At 36.9% G+C, this 13,466-nt stretch overlaps 1 protein-coding gene across 1 annotated transcript in view; it reads right to left on the minus strand.

Annotated features, from left to right (window-relative positions):
* Positions 1 to 396: 396 nt before the first annotated feature.
* Positions 397 to 13,466, minus strand: part of sae1 (SUMO1 activating enzyme subunit 1) — a 53,018-nt gene continuing 39,948 nt past the window's right edge. The window contains exons 8-9 of the mRNA XM_039768259.1: positions 3,337 to 3,406; positions 397 to 764 (exon numbers count right to left, since the gene is read on the minus strand). Of these exons, the coding sequence (XP_039624193.1) occupies positions 672 to 764; positions 3,337 to 3,406 (163 nt within the window). The 3' untranslated portion in view covers positions 397 to 671. The remainder of the gene's footprint in view (positions 765 to 3,336; positions 3,407 to 13,466) is intronic.

Here is a 13,466-nt window from a genome sequence, read left to right on the forward strand (position 1 = left end):
GAAAATGCTGTTTTTGCGTTGTCATTCTGAGTACTGAGTGCTGCTTGATGTTGGGGTTGAAGAATTTAATAGATTTTTTCACAAGGCTGTAACATAGCAAAATGTGTAAAAAGCGAAAGAATCTGAATACTTTCTGAAGGCACTGTAGCTAAATCCATGACCTGAAAAAAATGTATTCTGTTTCAATGTTGCTCAATTTACAGCTGTACACAAAAAAATTTAAAAAGATACAGAATAAGAAAGGATTTTCTACTTATGTACTTTGTATAGAACCATCTTGGTTAAGTAAAAATGCAGATGGTAATCCTCAGAATTTTTTTCTACAGTAGAAAACAGTTTCCAAAATTGAACTTAACTTGCAGCAGTTTGAGTTAGAACAAAATGATGACAATGGAGTTGGAAAAAAATGTAAAAAGTTTAATAAGAAAAATCATTCTGGAATACAACATGTAAAAGTGACAAGTAATAACTTTAAATCATTTAGGGTAGATTACTATAAACTAGTGACTGGGACTGACCAAACTCTAATTTGTGACACGTATAAAAATAACTCTCACCAGACGTACTGCAATAGACCTGCTGGAGAGAACTTTAAATGAAAACACTTTACAGTTTCTTTTCATTGTATATTGAAACTTGTGTTTGCAGTTTTTTTTGTTTTTTTTTTTTTATTACTTTACACCTAGGCAATCAACAACACCACTTCCTTTAATTCCATCAAAAAAGAAAAAGTTCCGGTGTGGGGCATCTCTTTGGGAAAGTGCCTGGAGAGGAAAAACAAAGACAGAAAGAAAGAAAAGAAAGAAAGACAGAAAGAAATAAATTTGAGAATCTTTGCCAAGTTACAAATTTGTTTAATGAGTTCATTTTGTATATATATATATATATATATATATATATATATATATATATATATATATATATATATATATATATATATATATATATATATATATATATATATAAACTGCTCAAAAATTAAAGGAACACTTTGAAAACACATCAGATCTCAATGGGAAAAAGAAATCCTCCTGGATATCTATACTGATATAGACTGGGTAATGTGTTAGGAACGAAAGGATGCCACATCGTTTGATGGAAATGAAAATGATCAACCTACAGAGCCCTGAATTCAAAGACGCCCAAAAAATCAGAGTGAAAAATTATGTGGCAGGCTAGTCCATTTTGCCAAAATTTAATTGCAGCAACTCAAAATTGTACGCAGCACTTTGTATGGCCCCTGTGTTCTTGTATACATGCCTGACAACATCGGTGCATGCTTCTAATGAGATGACAGATGGTGTTGTGGGGATCTCCTCCCAGATCTGGACCAGGGCATCACTGAGCTCCTGGACAGTCTGAGGTGCAACCTGGTGGCATTGGATGGACCAAAACATAATGTCCCAGAGGTGTTCTATTGGATTTAGGTCAGGAAAGTGTGGTGGCCAGTCAATGGTATCAATTCCTTCATCCTCCAGGAACTGCCTGCATACTCTCACCACATGAGGCCAGGAATTGTCGTGCACCAGGAGCCACTGTACCAGCATAGGGTCTGACAATGGGTCCAAGGATTTCATCCTGATACCTAATGGCAGCCAAGGTGCCTTTGTCAAGCCTGTAGCGGTCTGTGTGACCCTCCATGGATATGCCTCCCCAGACAATCATTAACCCACCACCAAACTGCTCATGCTGAATGATGTTACAGGCAGCATAATGTTCTCCATGGCTTCTCCAGACCCTTTCACTTCTGTCACGTGCTCAGGGTGAACCTGCTCTCATCTGTAAAAGCACAGGGCACCAGTGGTGCATCTGCCAATTCTGGTATTCTATGGCGAATGCCAATCGAGCTGCATGCTGCTGGGCAGTGAGCTCAGGGCCCATTAGAGGACATGGGGCCCTTGGGTCACCCTCATGAAGTCTTTCTGGTTGTTTGGTCAGAGACATTCACACCAGTGGCCTGCTGGAGGTCATTTTGTAGGGCTCTGGCAGTGCTCATCCTGTTCCTCCTTGCCCAAAGGAGCAGATACTGGTCCTGCTGATGGGTTATGGACCTTCTATGGCCCTCTCCAGCTCTCCTAGAGTAACTGCTTGTCTCCTAGAATCTCCTCCATGCCCTTGAGACTGTGCAGGAGACACAGCAAACCTTCTGGCAATGACACGTATTGATGTGCCATCCTGGAGAAGTTGGACTACCTGTGCAACCTCTGTAGGGTCCAGGTATCACCTCATGCTACCAGTAGTGACACTGACTGTAGCCAAATGCAAAACTAGTGAAGAAACAGTCAGAAAAGATGAGGAGGGAAAAATGTCAGTGGCCTCCACCTGTTAAACCATTCCTGTTTTGGGGTCATCTCATTGTTGCCCCTCTAGTGCATCTGTTGTTAATTTCATTAACACCACAGCAGCTGAAACTGATTAACAACCCCTCTGCTACTTAACTGACCAGATTAATATCCCATAAGTTTCATTGACTTTATGCTATACTCTGATTAAAAGTGTTCCTTTAATTCTTTTGAGCAGTATATATATATATATATATATATATATATATATATATATATATATATATATATATATATATATATATATATATATATATATATATATATATATATATATATATATACACATATATATATACATATATATATATACATATATATATACATATATATATACATATATATATATATATACATATATATATATATATATGCAATCATACAAGGAACAGATGAAGAATATTAACAATTACTGCCTTATTAATGCTTCTAGTTTCTAACACACGTGAGCGTCCCAAGTCAAAATATTTTCAAAAACTGGAGCAGAATTACTTTCTTTAAACTGCTCTTACACTGTTTTCAGAGCAGGCTATCCTTTATTTAAAAATATTTTGCCCTCATTAATGAAGCTTCAAAGGGCCCAAGACTGGAAAAGCATTTGGGCAGCAGATAAAATAAAAACACTGAAAAAGGGGAAAGAGATCAGTGAGTTAGCAAACACTGCACAGTATGGGCTATGAGGAAAGACTGAACAATGTGAATATTTCCAGTTCACACAAAGACTAGGAGGAGACTTACCAGAATATTTAAAAAACGATGCTGGGAAAAAGTACAGTTACCACCAGCATCAAGTAGATTACACGTAATTTTCACTCACATTACGTAGTTTTAAGTAACACACTGGAATACTTCACGTTTAGACTTGACATTTCCAGTTTCTATTTAATCTATGGCGGGCTTCCTTTATAATTCTCAAGGTTTTTTTTGTGTTTTTACCTCAGTAGTTTCCTTTAACTCTAATATCCTAATAAAAGAGAGAAAAAAAAAGTCTTACTTTAACAATTTCCTGCCCAAGCACACCTCCTACCACAGCGCAAACAGGGGCCATTTCAGAAAAACACCAGCTGTGGAGAGATTAACACAAAGTCAAAACAGACAGTCAGAGGACATTCCCACTTCAGTTGGACACATTGCAAAACTACAGCTGGACTTGTCAAGTACTGGATTTAAAAAAAAAATCCTACAGAAAAGAGTTTGAGTTCAAAGATGTATTCTAATCTGCTGAAAAGTACAAAGAGAAGAGGCAATATAGTATAAAAATGAAGATTAAACCACAGAATTGTTAAGTATATTACCTTTAAGCAACTTTCTTTTAATTGAGTTAACATTAAATTTCCTTCTTAACACTATCTGCAGCATTTTAATGGGACTTTAAGAAGGCTGCAAATGAAAAAGTGGGCTATGCATTAGTGTGGAATGCAATGTACAAATTAGGAACAAGAGGGCACATCTTGAAAACATGGGGACATTAAACATTTGTATGAATTTTGTGAATTGTACCAGTAGTACACAAACTGAGAGACGTAACACCTCAGTGATCTATTTGTTACTTTCCACACTGAGGGTGATCAAATCAGACAAAACAATGTGGCTTCTCCTATCTACACAGAATCCTTACTGGTCCTTAGTTAATAAATTTGATATTGCACGTTATCAATAACATCAGTTAGAAGTCACTGTACCTGACCTCTTTCTACAATTGATTTAAAAAAAGATCTTAAAAGGTTTTTCACGCAATTTTTATCATGTCACCAACAATATGTTGTCATGGACAGCAAGCATGGTCTGGCATCCCTGCCGTGAGGTTAACTTAATGGAAGGAGATCACCACCTGACTGGTGACAGCAGCTCACTGGTGGGTCTCCCATATACATTCCTGCAGCGCTTCATGGGAATTGATGTTCCAATGGGCAGACCAGTTGGGTCTTGTCGGAACTGCCAAAGGGAGCTGTTGGGAAGAGGTTTCCTCCGTTTGTTGGGGTGGGAAGGGCGTAGTTCCACCTGACCCTGAAGTGCTTCCTGGATGCAATATGGTGGCACCAGAAGTACTCCCAGGTCTGGCATAAACGAAGCCACTCAACCTCACTCAGCGTGTCAGAGTGAAGTGCAGGAGGACACAACCTGAACCTCTCACTAGATATCTGTACTTAGGAGACCTCACAAGATCCATTTCACCTAAGACCTGATAATTGGTGACTGAGATATGGCATTGGCAGAATGTACTGTTTGGAAAAAAGTGTTACACACCTAACAATGGTGACCCAATACTGAGTGGTGGCTCTGGGGCTAAGGATATTTGCAGGTATCTGGAAGGTTGCCAGTTCAATTCCCATTACTATCAGAAGGGATCCTACTCCATTGGGCCCTTGAGTGAGGCCCTTAACCCTAAAATTGTACCAGGGGCACTATACAATGTCTGACCTGTGCTCCGATCCCCCAAAGTCAAGGACAATCTAGGATTACCAAAGTGTATCAAATTAAAAACTGTATTATCTGTTATAGTTCTGTATATAGTATTGAAGTAACTGCCCACAACAAAGAATCTGGAGAACACAACTGAAGTTATTTTCACTTTGCACTTTCTGCCTATAATTGTGAAACCAATTGTACAGTTTATGCCCACTTCCGTCATCACGTTATCTGACCATCAAGTAAGTTACATGAGAAAATATTCTCTTTTTGTTAAGTAAATGTTGTTATCATCTCAAAACCAGAGCAGACAATACTGTAGCCTTTTAATATTTACCTCGTGTGATATTAGAAGTTGTGGCCAATAGTACTGCAAGGAGCAAACAAACAAAAATTAAAATTGTGCAAGAGGCTGATCACACATGTTTCAACACTACCACTACAACCAAAGAGAGCCAATTAAGTTATTTTTCAAGAACTGAAAATATCCACTAAAAGCAATATCATACTGTTAAGTAGTCCTAAAAGCTTGTATCAATTAATACCAATATTGTGAAATATTTATATCCCACTAGCCAACCCGCGGTGTACCATAACCATTTAATGATTTTTAAGCACAGGGAGAAAATGAACATTTGAAAAATCGGTAATGTAATAAATCAGCAAGAAAAGCAACATTGTAACAATGCACAGAATGAACCAAAACACAATCGTCCGTGACTGAAAACTGGCGGACCGCCATCGCTCATGTGCCCACCTCCAACTTGTCACTTGAGTCGTTGTGGTCTTTGCACAGTCCAGACGCACCTGTGACTCACGTAGACTTTCCATGTTCCTGCAGGAGCATCTAAGAAGACGCATGTTTGTCGCGGATGCAAATTGCTGTATGTAGCGTGTAAAACAGTTTGCTATGGTGCATCCGGTCGTGTGTCGTAACCCGAAAAACTCGTTTTTTAAAGACTGCTTACTTCATTGTGTTTTAACCTCAGTTGTAAAGGATTGTTTTTAAGGATCCCATGCGATACCCCTCGCAAACCGTTTTACACGCTGCATATGGCGATTCACCTCCGGCGTGGCTCCTTCCTGCGTGCGTCATAGGTGTCTTACTTGTCAGCGGCTTAGTGAACCCACACCCCTTCCGGCGCACTTTCCATGGGTGTCTTGCCTTAGTGAATTATATATATAGATGTGGAGTTTAAACTTAAAAAAAAATAATGGATTAAGAAACACTGGTGTTTTAGACTTTATAAACAGAAGAGAAACTCATCTGTCGGATGCCTCATATTTTGTGTACCACAACAGAATGGAAAGAAGTAAAAGGGCCAAGAGACTGTAGCTATACTGGATAACACTTCATTCAGCACCAGTTCCTCCAGGTAGCACATTATTAGCTGTCACAAAAACAGTCGAGAAAAGTCATTAAATTTGACATGCACAGTGATTTTTCGTCATGTAACATGGCCTGGCAACGAGATAAGCAACAGGAGTTGGCAAGTCTAACATACCCATTGTAATGTTACCGGGCCTTTACTTAAGAACTGCTCCACTTAACACAAAAACAGTCAGTGAGCACCAGGGTTCAAAACATAAGATTACGTTTACTTTTAAGTTCTATGAGGTATTAAGATGTCAACTTTAGTAACTTCATCAGTTAAGAAATAATGCAGCAGAAATCTCCACGTGTTTTTTAAACAAATCTAACTGAATGATGCAGTTGATTTTTTGAGTAAGGTGGATTATTAATTTCTTCATTTTTAAGAAAATGCTCATGTCCTGACATTTTTCGATTCCTAAGCTAAAGAGTATTTCTATTTATTTCACCATGCCACTCTGTCTAGTACCAGTTGCTCATATTTAAAGAAACTGATTATTTTCTTGCACTAATGGTTGCTCTCAGTTAGGCAAAGTGTATAATTTATTAACTGTGTGGAAGCAGGAAATGCATTTCAGGGAGTAATTTTCATATTACACCACTTATGATACTAAATTCAATTTGCACAGGAGTCCATCTCTAATTTTTTATAGGTTATAATATAAATATGGATGTAAATGATCCTGTTGTGTGTACTGTATACGCAAAAATTATTCAAGTTATCAGTGGCTGCCCCTCATGCATAACAGGCCATAGATGACAGCCTACTCACACCTCAATGAAAAATAACAAAACAGTAAGAAAAAGGTAATTGCACAGAAATGAAAATAAAGAATACCATCAATCCAGACACCTCATTCCTAATGGATACTGACCAGTCAGACCATGATTAATCTCTGATAAGCTGCTTTTCAGACAACTATCATGTTTCTTTTAGAGGCGAGCACTTTTTAAAACTCTACACTTTTATTTCACACAACTGATAAGTGAATTGTTCACAAATGACTCTCCTCTTAATTTGAAAAATTCTGCCTTTGCCAAATGGCAGTAGTCATTTAAATGCTAGTAATAAATATAAGTAGTAGTGTTGTCGTGTGTAAAAGCAGAACATTTGACAGAATACCCTTTTCCTGCATTAGAACAGACATCCATGTATTTAAGCATGTACTGTTATACAAATCTGCAGAGCAGTCACGCATTAAATCAAGTATCCACTGATTCCCCACAAAAGTGTGGCAGTCTGACTTTTTGTTTCTTTGCAGATTGGAATGTAAACCAAAATTTTTAAAATATTATTTGAGTCGAGGTAAGAATAATGTACTGTAAATGTTATAAAAGAAGCAAGACCAAAACAATCATTAACTGAAACTAAAAAAAAAAAAACCTGTTAAATATTTTGATTAAACAAGCACTTCTTATTAAAACCTAAAAATATATTTACATATTATTGAACACATCACTATTAAAATATTACACAAGAGAATGATTTACTTTAAACTGTCTATGGAAAGAGTTCAATATTTCTATAGGCTATTTTAGAGCTTTGTGTCAGTCCAGCTAATGTAACGCCTTTCCTGAGCCCACACTTTATTTTCACTTCCCTTAGCTTTACCTTCAATGTCTGATTAGTACACGTGGCTTGTAATGATGCATTTTATATATATCAACATGGCAGGCTGTTGGATTATTAAAGTACTAATTGTCCATACTTTAACACAATAAGAAACTAAATTGCCAAATAAGCAGTTATTTTCTTACATACATAAAGAACTAGGATGTGGAAAAGCTCTCACACAATTTGAAAGCTGGCAGAAGTTGGACTGGAAAACACCAATGGCATTTATTCCCCATTTTTATAAGTTAGATTGCATGCACAACATGCAAAATGCTACAAGCACACTTCTCTTTGCCATAACAGCAGTGCACACAAAGACACATGTCAGATAATACTAACAGTGCTTAAAATAAACTTGAAAACATTTACCAACAAGCAGTGGAATTACAAGGTAAAATACTGCACAGAAAAAAGACAATGTAAGGTGTGTTTCTTATTCTTCCAAATTTAACAAACTCTCTTCTATTATAACAAAGTTTCCATTTTAAAGAAAGCAAAAGCACACTAAATACATGAATACAGTCCAGACGCAAACTGACCAGGCACTTTCATTGTATGTCCCCAATGTTTGTGTTTGTGTAATAGTGTGAATTATTAGGTTATGGTGAACTGATCACTGTAGCTGACTTTTTTATCTCTTCTCTCTTATGTGAGAATAAAAACTAACAGGATCAAGCAAAATACTAATTTAAGGAGTTATTGCTCAGTGGTATGAGGGAAATAGCAGGAAGGTCACAACCAAATTCTGTTAAAGAGAAATTGAATTGTCTTTTAAATAGAAAGCATCAAATTCTGGATCCACATATTTTGGGCATGAATGCCTAGGAATACAGACTATATTTCCTGATGGTAAAACCTGCATTTTCTTGTACAGACTATCCCAATTAATATTGGACCTTTGAAATTTATTGGATATTGGAGGCTGCTGTGGTTTTCTATGAGTAAAATAGTTTTCTACACTTCAGGATTGATCTTTTATTTGTGATTATGATGTATAATATACAGTATAAACCTATTTGCTGTACATGATCAACAGGAATGCATTATGAATGACACCAGCAATGATGTTAACTTCTGCCAATTGTGCAAACAGCCTTAAATAGAGCAAATGCAGGTAAATTGACCTGTTTAGAATCACAAAGCAAGTCAGAGGAGGGAACTGAATGGGCAGCATTGGGGTTTAAAGTTCAACACTCTAGCCACTAGACTATGATACACACCATATGTTTACAATTACTTTTGCATAATACAAAACATAAAAAAGAAATTTTTTTAGCTATACTGTAAAACATATTAGTACAAATAATTGATGTATTAGTCTATTTATGGTGCTGGTATATTCTTTTGAAATGGCTTTCTATGCTGCTCAATTTCACACCCTGACTTTTTATTAGCATATGACCTCATAATAACATTTTCAATGACCTTGTGTCAGTACTGCCAACTTGACTTAATATTGATTAGGACAGAATGGTTGGGCGCATAGAAACGGGACTAAGGAGTACATCAGGTAAACTTGTATTTGTGATTTTTGTTATTAAATAACATCGTTATGTAATATGTTTTAATATATTCATGTTTATCATGGTGCTGGAGAGTGTTCACTGTTCATTGTACATGTGACAATACTACTACTAGTATCTGCAGCCAAGATTTCTAATATATGAATATTCTACCAAATTTACAGTCTTCAGGGTAAAATTAAATGTTCTGAAAAATTAATTGATTTACTGTGGTATTAATTATGCACTAAATGCTAGAAGATGTCAGTGATGTAACTCAAGCGTCACTGGGTATTTCAGGCCTTTTAACACCACATACCCTAGCCTTTGGAACCCATTGTGTCTGAGTGTCTCTCTGCAATAGACCACTCCTCTTGTTCCACAGCCATCATGAAGCTTGTTCTATGGCCTCTGTGCTGTTCCTTATGGCCTTCCTCTTTCAAGCTCTTGAAATGCTCATCTGACTGTAGGCCTTGCAGAGGAATTGACCAGAAAACCCTCTGCAGCACTTCTTCACTGGCATACAGTGTGCCTTTTATCCCTGGTTGTGGCACTCCTCCACCAAGTCTTGGTACCTGGCCTTCTTCCTTTCATGGGCCTCCTCCATCCTGTCTTCCCAGGATGCAGTCTTCTCTGACATGAATACCTGTTTAGATGCCGCTGACAAAAGCATTATGTTTGGACTAGGCATGGCTATCAAGATGTGCTCAGGAAATGTGAGCGGTTTCCTAGGTCAGCTCTTCATTGCCAGAACTTTGCTTTATCCAGTAAGCCAGCAAGTGCCTTAAATTAGGAATTATTAGCTTCAGTGGGCAAAGATGATCAGATTTGGACATAGCTTCACTCATGGTATCGGACATTCTCTTTTGCACGTATTCATGGTGCTAATTCACTCATGGTATCGGACATTCTTTTTTGCACCTATTCATGGTGCTAACAGTAAAGTCCGTCACTCAGGGCTTTCTTTTCCTTGGCACAGAGGACATGCCAGTGTTTCAGCCTTTCCACAGCTAAAGAGATTTGCTGGCCTAGTCAAATCATAACAGTATGAGAATCAGCACACTTTAAATTTATTGTAAGATCTGTAAAATCATTGTTCAACCGTTCTAAAAGACTGCTAATAATAAAATGAACATTTTGTGAAGCCAACGTAGATAATTATTGTCACATTTACAGTTTAGGAGATAGATGTTAAACTCTTACTGTTAGTTTTGTCACTAAAGCTTCGTTTTGTTTTTGCCCAAAGCACCAGAACATGTATTCAGCCCTGTTGGCTATTGCAGTTGTGCAATTGAGACCACAGAGACAAAGCATTACATTTACCGGGTATTCCACTCCCCAGGGCAGCATAAAAATACACTCGCAGCTTAGTGAATGTCTATTTATAAGCAATGAACTGTGTGCCAGCAGACTTTGTTATCTCAGGAAGACAACAATTTGCTTTAACTCAGTATCAAGTAATATTTTCACACAAGCTAATTTTCACTATTATCTACTTATTAATGTAGAAAAAAAAGATTCTGTTTATTTACATGTTCTATAAATAGACTTACACACTGCTGAACCCTGCTAGAAAATGGCTAGGGTACGGTTCTTAACAAGCCAAGTTCTTTCTTCCAGTAAGTTCAACTAACACCTCTTGTCCCTCTAGTGGGAAAAGTAAGATGCACAAATAAGTCAGAATATATTTTTTGTTACAGACTATTCACCTAATTACAAATATGCCTGCACATTACAATGAATAAAAAAATGAATGGTGGTTCATTCTACAATAATTTTCAACTTCCTGTTCTCCTAATAAGTATTTTTACCTTTAAGTTCCATTAACAACAAATATATCTGAATGTAAATGATTTTGCTAATACAAGAGACATCAATCACTATTACTCATCAACATTGCCATTCCAATTTTCCTTCTAACAACATTCTGAGCTGGGCAGAAAACATCTTCTGATTCCTAGCAAATTCATTGAGACATAATCCCTCCACTCCAGCATGTTTTGGGTGTTTCCATCAGGCTTGTTTTTTTCAGGCTTTGTTTGGTACACCTCCCAAGGATGGTGTTCAACAACTAAAACTAAAACAATTTACATTAGCTAATATCACATTATAATGTGACCTTGAGAGATGCTCTGGACACAGCAGCTCCACTTAAAACAAAAGTGATCAAAGCACAAAGAAACTCTCTCTGGTTTAATGAAAACACTCGAGCTCTTAAATTAGAGTGTCGAAAACTGGAGCGCAGATGGAGAACAACAAAGCTAAATGTTTTTCAAATTGCATGGACAGAGAGTGTAAAAAAATATAAAAAAGCTCTCTTTAAAGCTCGCTCAAAATACTATTCTACAATAACAGATAGCAATAATAAAAATCCTTGGGTACAGTTTAGAACAGTGGCTAAATTAACAAATGGGAATTCAGATCAACACTGTAAAATACCAACAGCTATTAGCAGTACAGACTTTATGAACTTCTTCAATGAGAAAATTAAAAATATAAGATCCCAAATCTCAGCATCACAGTACAAACCAAATACTTGCTTAGCAGACCCTGCCTCACATTGCATTCAGCACTTTAGTAATTTTAATCCTGTAACTAAGCAGGAAGTCTTAACTTTAATTTCTAAAATTAAGCCCACTACTTGTTCTCTAGGTCCAGTGCCAACAAAACTAGTAAAAAGTGCAATGGATGTACTTGCAGCGCCTATTCTAACCATTATCAATAGTTCATTATTGCATGGCACAGTACCAGATGCACTAAAAGTGTCAGTCATTAAATTATTACTTAAAACGTCAGACCTGGACCCACACATACTAAATAATTATAGGCCTATTTCAAATTTACCCTTTCTCTCTAAAATACTAGAAAAAGTAGTTGCCAATCAGCTTCAGTCACACCTTATGCATTACAATTTATTTGAGAAATTCCAGTCTGGTTTCCGCACTGGTCATAGATACAGAAATGGCACTAACGCGGGTTGTAAACAACATTCTGATATCCTCTAATGAAGGAAACTCCACTGTAATTATGTTGTTAGACTTAAACGCAGCATTTGACACCACTGACCATTCTATTTTACTGCTCAGGCTAGAAAATGTTGTTGGCCTTACAGGCACTGTGCTCGCTTAGTTTAGTTCTTATTTATCAAATCGATTCCAATATGTACAGAAATGTGTTGACAGTACTCCATCATTATACAAAGAAGTGAGATATGGTGTCCCACAAGGTACTGGGACCTTTACTATTTTCAACTTTACATGCTTCCACTGGGATCTATCATTAGGAAACATAATGTTAATTTTCACTCGTATGCAGATGACACCCATTTATACCTTTCATTTAGATCAAATGAAGTTTCTCCGATGTCTTTAATTAGTTGTGTTAGTGAATTAAAGGAGTGGATGGATGAGAACTACTTGTCTTTAAACACTGATAAAACAGAGGTGTTAATTGTTGGAGGGGATGATGCTGATCACAACAATATATAATATACAACATGCATGGTTCTGATGCAATCCAGAAAAGCAGCTGTTCTACACCAAGGTTCTCCCCTCACTCTGTCATTAAGAGTAGGCCCAGCCACACTATGCAGAGACCACATTTCGGCTGCTTGTACTTGTGATCTAGTTTTTTCAGTCACTACACAATGCATGTGGCCATAAATGAAAATAGGGGTGTAAACTGACTGGTAAACAAATCAATTTCTTTGTTGACAAAATTTTTTCCTAATTCACCACCACCAGTCTGGTATAATGAGCATAAAACTGCTTCAAGGATTAATTGGACAATCTCACTATCATCTACTCCCTTACTGCTGAAAAGATCTGTGAATTGCTTGAACTCCTCCATCTGGGAGATAAATAACTCACCCCTTACCTAACAAGTACAAACCATAATTTCTGGGAGTGTGCCATGACCTTAGATTTGGAGACGCTGATACTAATGTCAACTATGTCACATTCAGGTGACTATATTGGAGTTCCAGACCCAAACGCAATTCAGAATTATTCTAAAAATATACTATAAAAATAAATGCTTTGCTAATTAAGAGACATGTTTGAAGCAGTCTGCAATATCAGGACTTTATGTTTCATTATCTCTATTGGTCTTTGCTAAAACAAAATCAAGGTCAGTGACAAGTTCTAATTAAAATAATTTACACAGTAGTAATGAATAAACATCATACAGGTACACCTTGATTACTTTTACAGTACAGCCCACAATGT

Source organism: Polypterus senegalus, chromosome 11 (assembly GCF_016835505.1).
Source record: "Polypterus senegalus isolate Bchr_013 chromosome 11, ASM1683550v1, whole genome shotgun sequence".
NCBI classification, from domain to species: Eukaryota; Metazoa; Chordata; class Cladistia; order Polypteriformes; family Polypteridae; genus Polypterus; species Polypterus senegalus.